At 32.9% G+C, this 13357-nt stretch overlaps 1 protein-coding gene across 1 annotated transcript in view; it reads left to right on the forward strand.

The window, feature by feature from the left end:
• The window catches only part of Mtrex (Mtr4 exosome RNA helicase), an 83194-nt gene that overhangs the window by 25194 nt on the left and 44643 nt on the right, over positions 1 to 13357 (forward strand). The window contains exons 6-11 of the mRNA XM_003470260.5: positions 6063 to 6237; positions 7279 to 7369; positions 9510 to 9634; positions 10440 to 10538; positions 11123 to 11225; positions 12760 to 12891. Of these exons, the coding sequence (XP_003470308.1) occupies positions 6063 to 6237; positions 7279 to 7369; positions 9510 to 9634; positions 10440 to 10538; positions 11123 to 11225; positions 12760 to 12891 (725 nt within the window). The remainder of the gene's footprint in view (positions 1 to 6062; positions 6238 to 7278; positions 7370 to 9509; positions 9635 to 10439; positions 10539 to 11122; positions 11226 to 12759; positions 12892 to 13357) is intronic.

Raw genomic sequence — 13357 nt, forward strand, 5'->3', positions numbered from 1 at the left:
CTTTTCCTTCCTTTTATATTGAATGCGGGTACCCACCCCTAGGGTTGCAGCACTCACACCACCCATCCTAGTGCTAGGCAATGAACCAATCACAAACACTAGCAGCCTACCTCCCATGACCCCATAAGGCTTTGGGGGTTTTCTAAACAAACCACAATACATAGTGGTATGTATTTCTGCATTTGGCTACCCACTTGCCTGCCTGCCTGCCTGCCTTTCTCTCTCTCTCTCTTTCTTTCTCTCTCTGTCTCTGTCTGTCTCTCAGTATTGGTGTTTGAAGCTAGGGCCTTTCATTGAGTTATACCTCCAACAGTATCTTGCTGAGTTGCACAGGTTTGGCTTGATTTCCGACGTTAGCCTCCCAAAGTACTGCAATTACAGGGCTGGGTATATTTGGCCTCCTGACCTGTTTCTTTCTTTCTGTTCATAACTGTTACAGTCACATAGTTGTCATCAGTATGACTGTTCATGCTTGCTTAAAAAGTGGTGTTATTGTCTGTTTTATTGTGTAAAATGGTCTGTGAAATGTGTTTTTATGTTTCTTATCTTTCCTTTTTAAAGTGTAAATATTTTCTAAATGACTTTAAAAATTGTTTGAGGATTGTGATTTCTTTTGGGGGATGGATTTTAGAATTTTGGGATTTTAGTCTTTGATATTTCAGCATTGAGGGTTTGTGTTCTGATCTTTATGTTGTTCAGATTACAACCCTAAACTTGATACCTTCTATCTCTACTAATTTTCCTTTAGTTTCTTAAACATGTGGAATATAGTTACAAAAATTGCTTACATGCCCATTTTACTGCTTTAATCTGTGTTATTTTCTAGTCTGCTTTGATTTTCCTGTTTTAAGAAGGCAATATGTTTCTGCTTCTTTACTTCCTACTTTAGCCATTTTAAATTTTCATTCACTGATTTTCTCTAGTTTGTGCTTTTCTTTTTGATTTTTCTTGTGCTTGACCCCTCTTAATTTGGGGGTCATTTTACAGTCTTCAACAAGTTTTGGAAAATTTAGAATATTGCTTCATCCCTCTAGTTCTTTAGGGGTTCTAGTTATATGCATAGGACTTAAATTGTCCACATCCCATCCGCATTCTGTTGACTACTTTTATTTTTTGTTTGTTTTATTTTGATTGTTTCTGTTGCTTCCTGTTTGTTTTTTTCCTACAGTGTTTATAATCTCCTTTGGTTTTATCTACTGTATTTCATCTTAGACACTTTTATCTTTAAAGATTTAATTTGGGTTGTAATGTTTTCTGTTTCTACTTGTTACCTTCTTGAGCATATAGACTATAGGTATATACATCCTCTAATCTTTAATATCCTTGTTTACAGTTTTGTCGTTTGTCTTAGTTGGGTATGATTTTTTATTTTTTTCCTTCGTGGTGTACCTGTTGCTTTTTTATTGCATACCAAAATAATTGTGCATTTTACTTTGGATGCTGAATGTTTCATTTCTCTGCATATTTGTGAGCTTTTTTTCTGTAGTATACCTACTTGAAAAAACATCATCCTTTTGAGATTTGGTTTCATGATTTTGTTAGGCAGAACTAGATTACGATTTAGTCTTAAGGCCAATTTCCCCTACTACTTAATCACTATTCTTGTTATTTTACTCAGTTTCTTGTGACGTAAAGTTGTTTTAGTCTCTGTTTAAAATTTTTATTATATTTTATTGTGTTACTAGGATTTGAACCTAGTGCTGAGACATGGCCTCCCTGTATTGCTCTGGTAGGATTTGAACCTGTGATCTCATGCCTCTGCCTCCCATATACTGAAAGTACAAGTCATTTTTTTCTCTCTAGTCACTCAGGTCAATTTTTTTGTTTGTTGGTTTTTTTGTTTTTGTTTTTTACTAGCCTCAGTTAGTTTCCTGAAATTTAATGATCACTATTACTTGAAGACTTGTAAAGGCTCAGCAGATGTTTGAATCCTCTCTGTACAGCTTTCTCCTCTCTGGTACTCTGCCCTGAAAAATCCCTCCTTTCTTGACTTTCACAGATTTTCAACTTGCTATGTTCAACACAGGGAAACCTCTCCAATCCATTTGGGTTCCCTCTATTAGGAATGGAAAATTTTGGCCTTGCTGTTTCTCAGAGGATACTGCTGTTGTAGCCAATATTTGAAAACACTGCTGTTTCATGTATTTTGTCCTGTTTTATAGTTCGGGGTGGGTGTGTAAAGTCAATCCCTGTTACTCCATTTTGGTTATATGTGGGTGTTTTCTGTATTAATATACATCAGATGTTTAAATCATCCCGTAGTATCCAGGAGATTGGCTCTAGGGCCCATTGGAAACCAAAATGAATGCATAGTATTTGCATATACCCTACACAATTCTCATATTTAAATAATCTCTGCACTACTTAAATTTTCCAATCCAGTGTAAGACCAGTATAAGTAGTTTTAGTCCTATGTTGGTTAGGGAATGACAAGAAAAAAAGATTATACAGGTTTAATACGAATACATTTGTTAATGTGTGTGTGTATGACTATGAGCTGAGGTTGTTTGAATCTACAGGTACAGTTGGTAGAACTTCTGGACACAGAGACCCAGATGTATTGCAGTATGCAAATATTTAGTGTGTCAATAAATACACTACACTGAATATGTTTTACATTTTTTAATAGGTATCTTTTCTTCTAAAATATCTTTAAGGACTATGATTCTCTAGTCTTACTGCTCAAAATGTTCTCAGACCAGACACATTGATATTACTGAGAAGTTGTTAAATAGATTCTGTGGCTTTACCCTCAGAATTTTTTAACATGATCATGAAATGACACATATATTCATTAGAGTTTGAGAAGATATTCTAAAATGGATTATGCTGTTAACTATGGGTAGTGTTTTGTAGTCTGCTGTAGACCGACTTTATTTTGTATCAGCTTAATAGTTTATAATATTTTATTTCTATTCCCTTTCTCCTTAGGGAGGTGAATTAGGTACAGTACTTTCAAAAGGAGGCACTTGGAGAGTAAAGACTATACAGGGGGGAAAAAAAAAACATAAGAATACTACCAATCAAAAAAAAAAACACTACCAATCACCCTTTTTTATCTTGCCAAAATGATAGAGATATTTATGAATACTGTAATACTTTTTCTTTTAGGGTAGCTAGATCTCATCTGTTAGTTCCTTTCAGATCTTTATTTACCTTTGTAAGTCAGGTCTCTCTTTTCTCAGACATGGAGGAAGGAAGTTTGGATCTTACAGTATCATCTTTATGGTATCATTCAGTTGCCAAATAATTTTGATCTACTTCCCAGCTTCTAGTATTTGTTCTTTTGCCACCCTAATGCTGTCCAGTCAGGTAGGGCTAATTTCTTACTGAGCTACCTCATTTCAGAAAATGGTTAAGTTAGAAGCTAAGTTTAGTCATTTTAATTCTGCCTTTTGTATAACTGTGCTTCATTATTCCTGGAAGAGAAATTTTCATTTGAGGAAGTTCTCACATACATGCTGAAATCTTGTAAACCCTGGGCTAGGAAACTGCAAAGATAATTTTAAGAAATTTTGGTTCACACATGCTTTTGAAAACCTAAGTGTGCTGTGTTTGTTCAAAAGGGTAAACATAGACACTCTTTACATATTTATCTCATATAATTGAAAACAAATACTCAAATAATTATACCCAAATATTCATCCCAGCATCACATACTTCTAGATTTAGCCACCTCTGAAAAAACCTGTGATCACATGAGGCTTTGGGGACATGGGACATTTAAACACAAACCATAACAATGGATGACAGGATAAATGAAATGTGGTATGTCCATACAGTATTACATTATTAAGGCATAAAAAGGAAAGCAGTACTGATACATGCCCCAATGTGGATGATCCTTGAACATATGAATAGTATTAAGTTAGACACAAAAGATCATTTATTGTATGGTTCTATTTACATGAAATATGTAGGATAGGCAAGTCCATAGAGATGCAATACAGAGTGGTGAATGCCACGGGCTGTTAGGAGGAAGGCAATAGAGTAGTTTAATGAGTATACATTTTTTTTTAAGAGATAAAAATGTCAGATACAGGTAGATAGAGGTGATGATTGCCCAACGTTTTTTTTGTTGTTGATGTTTGGATTTTTGAGACAGGGTCTTGCTCTGTGTAGTTCAGACTGACCTTGAACTCACTATGTAGTATAGCTGGCTTCAGATTCTTGGCAGTCCTCCTGCCTTAGCTCTCCAAGTTCTAGGATTACAGATAAGGGCCATTATGCTTGGCCTTTTTTTTTTTTAAACTGCCCAATATTTTGAATGTACTAAGCGCTACTGAATTATATACCTTCAAATGGTTGATTTTATATAGAGTTCACCTCAGTAATCTGGTAAAGTACGTATTCCTGTATGCACACCAGATTTTATAATTTCAGCGAGTGGTTTGTGGATCTCACATAAAGATTTCCCCTAAGGCATTAAAGGACTTCAGGTAAACTACTTTTTAGCTGTGACAAGATGTAATATTTTATATACAGATATAGTACATTGGCTAGTATTATATGTGATTAATTTTTCTAACACTATATGGTTTTTATTCCATTTGAATAGTTTTATTATATAGGCTTCATGTTAAGAACTTCCATTATAAATACATGTATTTTAGTAAATTTTAGTAAATTTGTACAATTGTGATGTCCTTGTCAGTTTTTAGAAGCCTCTGTTTCTTCAGTACATTGCTTTTTGCATTCGAACCCATTCCTTCAGCCATAGATGGACATGATTATGTTTTTAGCTATTATAATACTAATCTAAAATGTAAACATTTCAAAATTTTCATTAAGGCAAAGTGGTTATTCCATATATTTCTCTATATGCATATATATTTTATATTTGTATTTTGTATTTTAAGATGATAATGTCTACCTTCATAGTCACTTATATTTTATTTTGTCATCTTACTTGTGCTCATTAGTGTATGTAGTGTTTTCTTTTATTCTTGTGATCTGAGTTTTCATTTGGCTATTAATAATTTGAGTTTTCATTTGGTTATTACTAATAATTTGAGTGTGTCGAGGTTGAGGATTTAGCTCAGCGGCATAAACGCCTGCCTTGCAAGCAGGCAGTTGTGAGTTCAATCTCTGGTACCGATAAAAACAAAAAAGACAAAAAAAAAAATAATTTGAGTGTGTCTGTTAATTTCTTATTTGTTGACTTGCTGTCCTATTTTACTTTATTTCTTTAAATTTTTGAATATCTTCTAATAGTTTCTTAGTCTAAAACTCATTGTATTTTCCATTTTTCCATTGTCTGCCTACTACAACATAAATATAAGTCATATTTCTTACAATTCTATTTGATCTTGTGTGGACAACTTACAGTTTTTTAAATTGCTAGTCATTACTTTGGAGCATAGCTAAGTTGGGTATTATTTCCTCGGCTGTGAACAGGAACTTTTTCCTTTATTTCCCTATTCTGTAAATAGGAACTGTCTCTAAAAAAGAGGATCTGGCAGAGTATTAAGCTTAATCCTGATTTTATGTTCTATATTTAAATACTTAACTAAATTTCCTTTAAAAATAAAATTACTGTATTGAATACTATTAATTGCTGTGGAAGAGATAATCATAATTTCTAGTCAAGACCTGAGTTAATAACTATTGTATGTGGGAAAATAATACTGTGTATGGATTAACTTGTGAAACTAAAGAAGAAAACCCACTTCATTTTCTAGGGTTTCCCAGATGAATTTCCTAGTTATTTCTAGTGTATATATTTATAAAGTGACAGGTAGGGAAGTTCCACTAGTAAAAACAAAGATATTTTCTTGCATAAGATAGAGTATTTATTGGTTTGAGTAAATAAATTGTATTAACTTTTGAGAGACAGTTAATATTCAAATGTTCTGTTCATTTAGACTACTTTAGTCATAGTATAGTACTAATACAGTAGTTGTCTATGGTAAATGTATTAAGGTATGAATATTCTGCATAGTCATTATTGAAGATAATTTGGAAAACTTCAGACGTAATTCACATATTAGTATTAGTAAGATTTTTAAAGTCTTGTAATTTAAAGAAGATTTTAAATTGTTTTTTTATTTTTACATTTTTAGGTATGCTATTGCCTTGGCTCTAAGGGAAAAACAGCGTGTAATATTTACTAGCCCAATCAAGGCTCTCAGTAATCAGAAATACCGTGAAATGTATGAAGAATTTCAAGATGTTGGTCTGATGACTGGAGATGTTACCATTAATCCTACAGCATCTTGTCTAGTTATGACTACAGAGGTAATTTATATAGTATCTCATCTACTTTTTCAATTAGTGGATTTATTCATATAGCACATGTGTTTTATCACTTACTGTTTTAGATAAAATATACTTCTTTACTGGACTTACTTGAAATGGATATCTGTATCTTAAAATGTTCTAGTAACATTAAATATATGTCCAAAGTATTAATATTTGTGTCATTCCTTATATAATAGAGACACATTTTTTCAAATACTTTTAAAGATTTATTACTGTCAGTAACATTGAAATATTTTGTTAGTTTTGTGTATTCAGTCCCCCGATTTGAAAACAATTTTGAGTAGTAGTTCTATGTTCCATGTGATTTTTTTTTTTTCCCTTGCATCTAAGTGTTGGTTATATAGGTAAGTAATTAGTTTGTTTTTCAAAAATCAGCATTATATTTTGGTTTTTCTTATGATCACAGTTTTGGATGTACTTGTAACGTCTCAAGTTTTGTACAGGATTACCTATCTTTAGTGTATTCAGTAATTTTGTATATACTTTAATAATATCCTTTCATTTTACAGGGATATAATACAATAAAGACCATAAATTAGCTTCTGGTCTGGTCAGCCAGCCAAAAGCATTGCTCATTTTGCATTTTGGTGCCTAATATAAGTTCTTAATCTATCTTTAAGATTTTTAAGTTCAAAAATCAAGAAAATGATTGCTAATAAATAGCCACATTGTGAAGGACTTGAGGCAGAGATCGGCAAACAGTATTGATCCAGTGTCTTACACAGAAAGTAATTAAAGCCCTCCTATATCTTAGAAAGTATGGATTTGGAAAGATGCTGTGCATAGGAGAAAGTGAACTCATAGGGCAGAAAAACAGAGGTAATAATAGTTTATTCCATGGTTAGTACCTGATCAGTAACTCCTGAGAAGTCAAAGATATATATAACCCTCTAACTTTATTTTAATATTTCCATTTACTAAAGAATATCTAAAATTTGTTGTTATAAAAAGATTTTTGTCTGAATGTTGGATGTTATGTGTCAAAATCATGCTAAGTCTTACTAAATTTTTCCGTAGATTTTGAGAAGTATGCTGTACAGAGGCTCTGAAGTTATGCGAGAAGTTGCGTGGGTCATATTTGATGAAATTCATTATATGAGAGATTCAGGTATATTCTGCAGTTTAGGTTTCTATCATGTATTTCCCTTAAGAACAACATTAGAAATTATGAACAATATGAAGTTGAATTTTGCTTTCAATTTTTGTTTGTACAATTCTAATGAACTGCAGTGTCTTTAAATTATGGATAACATGAGATACTAACCCACTAAGACTTCATTTAAGTATAGCTCCTTCAGTAACTTTAGTTGCCTAGAAAATGAAAATTCAAATAAAGCAAATAGAATAAAAAGCTGACTTTTTTCTAATACAAAACTTCCTCATGTAAAGTTAAATTTTTATTTATTTGCTTATTTTTCTTTTGAGAGAGGGTTTCACTATGTATTGGGCTGACCTTGAATTTGTGGTGCTCTTGGTTTAGCTCTAATGCTGTAATTACTGGCATGTACTACCACATGTGGCTAATACTCTGAATTTTTACTAAGTTAGTTTACTTTTTAAAATTGAAACAAGTACATATTTATGGTAAAAAATAGGCATGATGAAATGAGTGAAAGGAGAAAGTTACAAATACATCTTATTCCTGCCATTACATTAGTATGTATAGTAGAAAAGTAGTTTGGAATTTGGAGGTGCTGGGAAAACTAACATTAATAAAATCACATTTAAAAAAATTTAATAAAGCTTTTGTAAATAAGAGTAGTTGAAGAGAGGGTAGGAGATGAGAAAAAGAGTCAAGTTATATATAGGTACAAATTCCTTATATTAAATCAGATCATTATGTATACCTAAAATGTACTAGTAAACTTAATACAAAAGATAATGTCTAATATGTACACATTTAAAATAAGATATAGTTTTTATTTAAACCAGAGGACTGAGTTAGCTAGCCAGGGTTTGTGATAAACATAGAATTTAAGAAACGTTTTTTGTCAACGTTTTTCCCTTGTCACATTTACACAGTTAAGCTGTAATCAGAGTTGTGGTTTTAAAAATATGTGTCTTGTACCAGTTTGTTCTTTTTAAGGAGAAAACTATCAGACTGGCTTTTCTGGGATTTGTTGTTGTTGTTTTCCATTAAAATAAAAACTGATTTTGAATCCTTTTGTTCATGAAATCCTTTTCCATCTCCTGAGGATAAGGGTTATTGGGATGAATGATGCCAGAAATCTTTTATCAATCTTCACATTTATGAAACTTTCTATCAAGCCATTATTTGTGCTTTTGAAATGAAGTGGAAATCTATTTCCTTGTCTTGTTACCTTGGCTCTGATGTTTGACTGATGGAAAATACTTACTTTGAACCTGCTCTTTGGGCCCGGGGGTTTAGCGCAGTAGCTTAAGTACCTGCCTGAACCTGCTGTTGGCAGGTTGTTGTTTTTTTTGGGAGATTGCGGGGGGGGGGGGGGGGGGAGTTGTGCTGGGGATTGAGGACCTGAGGCATTCAAGGCAAGAACTCTACCACTGAGCCACATCCTCAGCTCTGCAGGTTGTTTTAGAGTAAATTATATTTGTGATGGTTAATGTGTTAAGTGTAGACTCATGGTGAAGACCAATAAAGTTTCAGGTTTTGTGGCTAAAAATATGCTTGTCTAAAATGGTCTGCATATTTAATTACTAATTTGTTTTTCAGGGTTTGTTGTTTTTTCCAGTTTTTTTGTTTCTTGGGTTTCTTTGTGCCGGGGATTGAACTCACAACATTTGATTTGATTTGATTTGATTTGATTTGATTTGATTTGATTTGATTTGATTTGATTTGATTTGATTTGATTTGATTTGATTTGATTTGATTTGACGCAGCTTGCCAGGCAGGTGCTTGTACCACAACACTATATTCCTGACCCTTATTTTAATTTTTTGAGACAAGTTCTTGATATGTACTTGAAACTGACCTTGAACTCACTATGTAGCCTAAGCTAACCTTGAACTTGGTGATTCTTTTGACTCAGCCTCCTGCTGAGTCCTAGAATTGCAGGCATGCACCACCACACCCACATCTTCAATCTGAATTTTTAAAAAATGTGTTGATAGCAGGAATTGAATCCAGGGCTTCATGCTTGGCGGGCAGGTGCTGTGCCATTGGCTTATCTATATCCTGGCTATTTGAGTGATAATTACTAAGTTTAAGAGAAATTGAGTATTGCCGCTAAAATGACAGAGAATTTCAATTTTGTATTTATTTTTTTCAGAGCGTGGTGTGGTATGGGAAGAAACTATTATTTTGCTTCCTGATAATGTCCACTATGTCTTTCTTTCGGCTACTATTCCAAATGCCCGACAGTTTGCTGAATGGATTTGTCATTTACATAAACAGGTATTTTTACCTTCTGTTTTGGTGACTTCAATATTCAAAAATGTTACAAGTTGGCCTTACCATATACGTTTCTGTACTTTTTCATATTCTACTGTTTAGAATTCAGAAGACATTTTATATGAAACTATTGTTCATATTAAACAATTTAGCTAAATGAGGTATTTTTAGAAATGCTAATTTCTGAGACCTATCTCAAATCCAGTATATTTAAATTTGTGGAAGTAGGGCCTGATTAATCTGATGATCTGCCAACTTTGAAATTTTGGGACTTTATAACATATGTCCGTTTAATATAACAAGCATTTGTATGTAATGAATTTTTTCTTGGTTTTATTTTTTGGCCCTTGTCTTTTCCTTTGCACAAATATTCTCATAAACTTAATTTTGTGATAACGTAAACTCTACAGGAATATTTTTGTAACATTCCCCATATTTTTTAGGATGGAACTCCTTTGCTAAAAGAAATAAAAATAACCTATGTTATAACATGCTGAAAAGCCTCTGTGGGGCAGAAGTTTATTTATCTTAGAAATGCTTTTATCATCATATTACTTCTCTATAAAAACAGAGGCATCATCTGTATTTGCAGTATCTGATGTCTAGGTAATATGTAATTATAGATCATGTATTTGTTTCTAGGGAACCGAGAAACTATGCTGGTGATAATGTGATGTGATACACCCAGTTTTACCTTTTGTAGCTTAAAATAGTTTTTCAAGGTGTTTTTCATCGTTTAAATCATTTTATTTTCTCGAAGTCTTTTGGGTACATCAAATATTCCTTTTTTGTTTGTTTGTTTTTACAGCCCTGTCACGTTATTTACACAGATTATCGGCCTACTCCATTGCAGCACTACATTTTCCCAGCAGGGGGAGATGGCCTTCACCTTGTGGTTGATGAAAATGTAAGAAACTAACCGCTATCCTTATGTCTGTAATGTTATACTTTATTTTCTTATATTTTAATTTTATTTTGATTTAGAAATGACAGATACATTTTCTTGTCTTAGATAATCTTATAGTCCAAAATTTGGATTTTAAAAATTGTATTTGATTCTGAGCATGGTGGCACACATCTGTGGCCCTAGCTATTTAGGAAGCTGGGGCAGAAGGGTTACTTGAGTCCGGAAGTTTGAGGCTTCCCTTGCAACATAGTGAGCTCTCTGCTCATGAAAAATAAGTAAATAAAAATTATATTTGAGATTTGTGATTTTCTTATATATGAGTTTGCTTCCCCAGTATTTAAAACTATCTGGAGAACCAAGGCTCCTGGATGTGTTTCTAGTGTCTTACTTTCTCAGTTTCATTTCTCCTTTGTCACCTCTAGTTAACTCTCATCACAGATTATTTTTTAAATTATTTTACTGATTTTTGTTATTCTAGTAAATCATTTTTATTGCTTGAGAAAACTATTGTTGAGGTATGAGAAATGTTTGAGTTTGATTAAACATTCATGATGATCCATAGGAAAAAGAATCTGTCATTCCAGGGTGACTTCAGAGAAGATAATTTTAATACTGCCATGCAAGTGCTTCGAGATGCAGGAGATTTGGCAAAAGGAGATCAGAAAGGGCGAAAAGGAGGAACAAAAGGTATTGGAACTTTCTTTACAGAGTAGTTTACTTGGGAATTGTGTTTTCAAAATACCGTGGTGGGTTTTTTATACTGGGAATCAAACTAAGGATCTTGCACTTTTCTAGGCAGGTGCTTATGCTATTGAGCTGCATCTCCAGACCCTTACTATGGTATTTTGTGTCTTTCATCAGTGTTTTTCTCAGGAAGCTATTTAAAGATCCAGTGGAATATGACAAAATTGAATGATTTAAGATTGATCTCTTCTTACGTGGTATTAATTTAGGTAAAGTTTACAAAGTATACAGTTCACCTATAATAAAGGGTACAGTTCTATGACTTTTAGTATATTCACATAATTAGGCAGACAGCACCATAATCTTTTTTTGTTCAGATATGATTCACATGTCATAAAGTTCACTGTTTTAAAATGTATCATGCAGTACTTTTTATGCAGCCGTCGCTGCTAATTCCAAAACATTTTTTAAGCCCCTCCCCCAAGGAAAACCCCATATATATTAGCAGTTGTTCCACATCCCCTTCCTTTCTTGCTCTAGACTCAGCCAATCACTAATCTACTTTTTGTCTCTAGATTTGCCTTTTCTGGGCATTTCATATAAAATTAATTTTGGTCTTTTGTGATTGATATTCTTTCACTTCATACCTATTATGTCGTGTTTAATTCTTTAATTCTATGCTCAAATAGTATCCTATTATGCAGATTACCACATTTTAGGTTTTCATTCAGCAGTGAAAGGACATTTGGGTTGTTTTTAGTTTCTTTGTTGTTTTGTTTTGGTACCATAATCAAACTAATGACCTCACATTTACAAAGAAGACACTGTGCTGCTGAGCTATATCCCCAGTTTTTTTTAGTTGTTGACTGTTCTGAATACTGCTGCTGTATATATCTTGCATGTAATACAGATTTTTGAAGGAATATGTGATTTCTTTTTTCTTGAGTATGAAGAACCTAGGAGTAGAATTGTTGAATCATATGGAAAGGCTATATTTTACCTTCTGAGAATTACCAAATTATTTTGTAAAGCAGCCATACCATTTTATATTTCCATCAGGGGCATATGAGGCTTCCACTTTTCGACATCTTTGTCAATACTTGTTATTACATATCATTTGATTATAGTGATGCTGGTGTGTGTGTAGTAATATTCGTAGTTTTGATTAATTTCCCTAGCAGCTAGTGATATAAAGCATCTATGTATGTGTTCTTTGGCCATTTGTATTACCTTTGGAGAAGGGTCTATTCTAATCTGTTTATTTTTAAATTGGATTTTTTGTTGAGTTGAAAAGTTATTTTTATATTGAGTAGTTGACCTTCATCAGATAGATTAATGACTTAATTGATAAGGTCTGTTATATCCAGTTTTACCTTTTTACCCCGTTTCTTCACCTTTTTGTGTAATAGCCAAAAATGCTTAGTATAACTCAGAATAATGAATATTTTATAGATATGTGCTGTGTATTTTTAAGAGTTGGTTTATCATACATTTTGAGTTAATTTTGGGGTATGGCTTATCTAATCTTTTTTTACAGGGCCATCAAATGTATTCAAGATTGTGAAGATGATTATGGAGAGAAATTTTCAACCTGTAATTATTTTCAGTTTTAGTAAGAAAGATTGTGAAGCTTATGCTCTTCAGATGACCAAATTGGATTTCAATACAGGTACTATATAATTTCCATAGTTTCAGTGTTGCATGAAAATGATTAAAATATGTATTTCTGGGAGTATATCTGCCGTGCCTTACTGTTACAGATGTTCAGCACACTTAGGCTTTACCAGGCCTTGATTTATAATTTATTTTTCTCATGCATAACTTAAGTATACTGTTATATATTCAGTTTATAGAACTATACCAAGAAACATTACAGTCATACTTTCTTGTACTTGATTAATCTAGTTCTCTGTACAATTTCAATGGGGATCAGTTTGTTTCATGCATGCTGGGCAAGCTCTTTAGCAGTGATCCATGTCTCCAGCTTTCTCTGACTTCTTAAGGATAAAACTCCAGGTCAGACTACCTTCTCTTATAGAGCGTACTATCATTTATTGTTTGAGAAGTCCAAACCAGAAAATTTGCCTTTGCCTAACTATGCTGAAATTCTCAAAGTAATAAAACTTCTAGAAAAT

This window comes from Cavia porcellus, unplaced genomic scaffold, assembly GCF_034190915.1.
Source record: "Cavia porcellus strain 051 isolate PalLab524CR breed Dunkin Hartley unplaced genomic scaffold, mCavPor4.1 scaffold_11, whole genome shotgun sequence".
Lineage (NCBI taxonomy): Eukaryota > Metazoa > Chordata > Mammalia > Rodentia > Caviidae > Cavia > Cavia porcellus.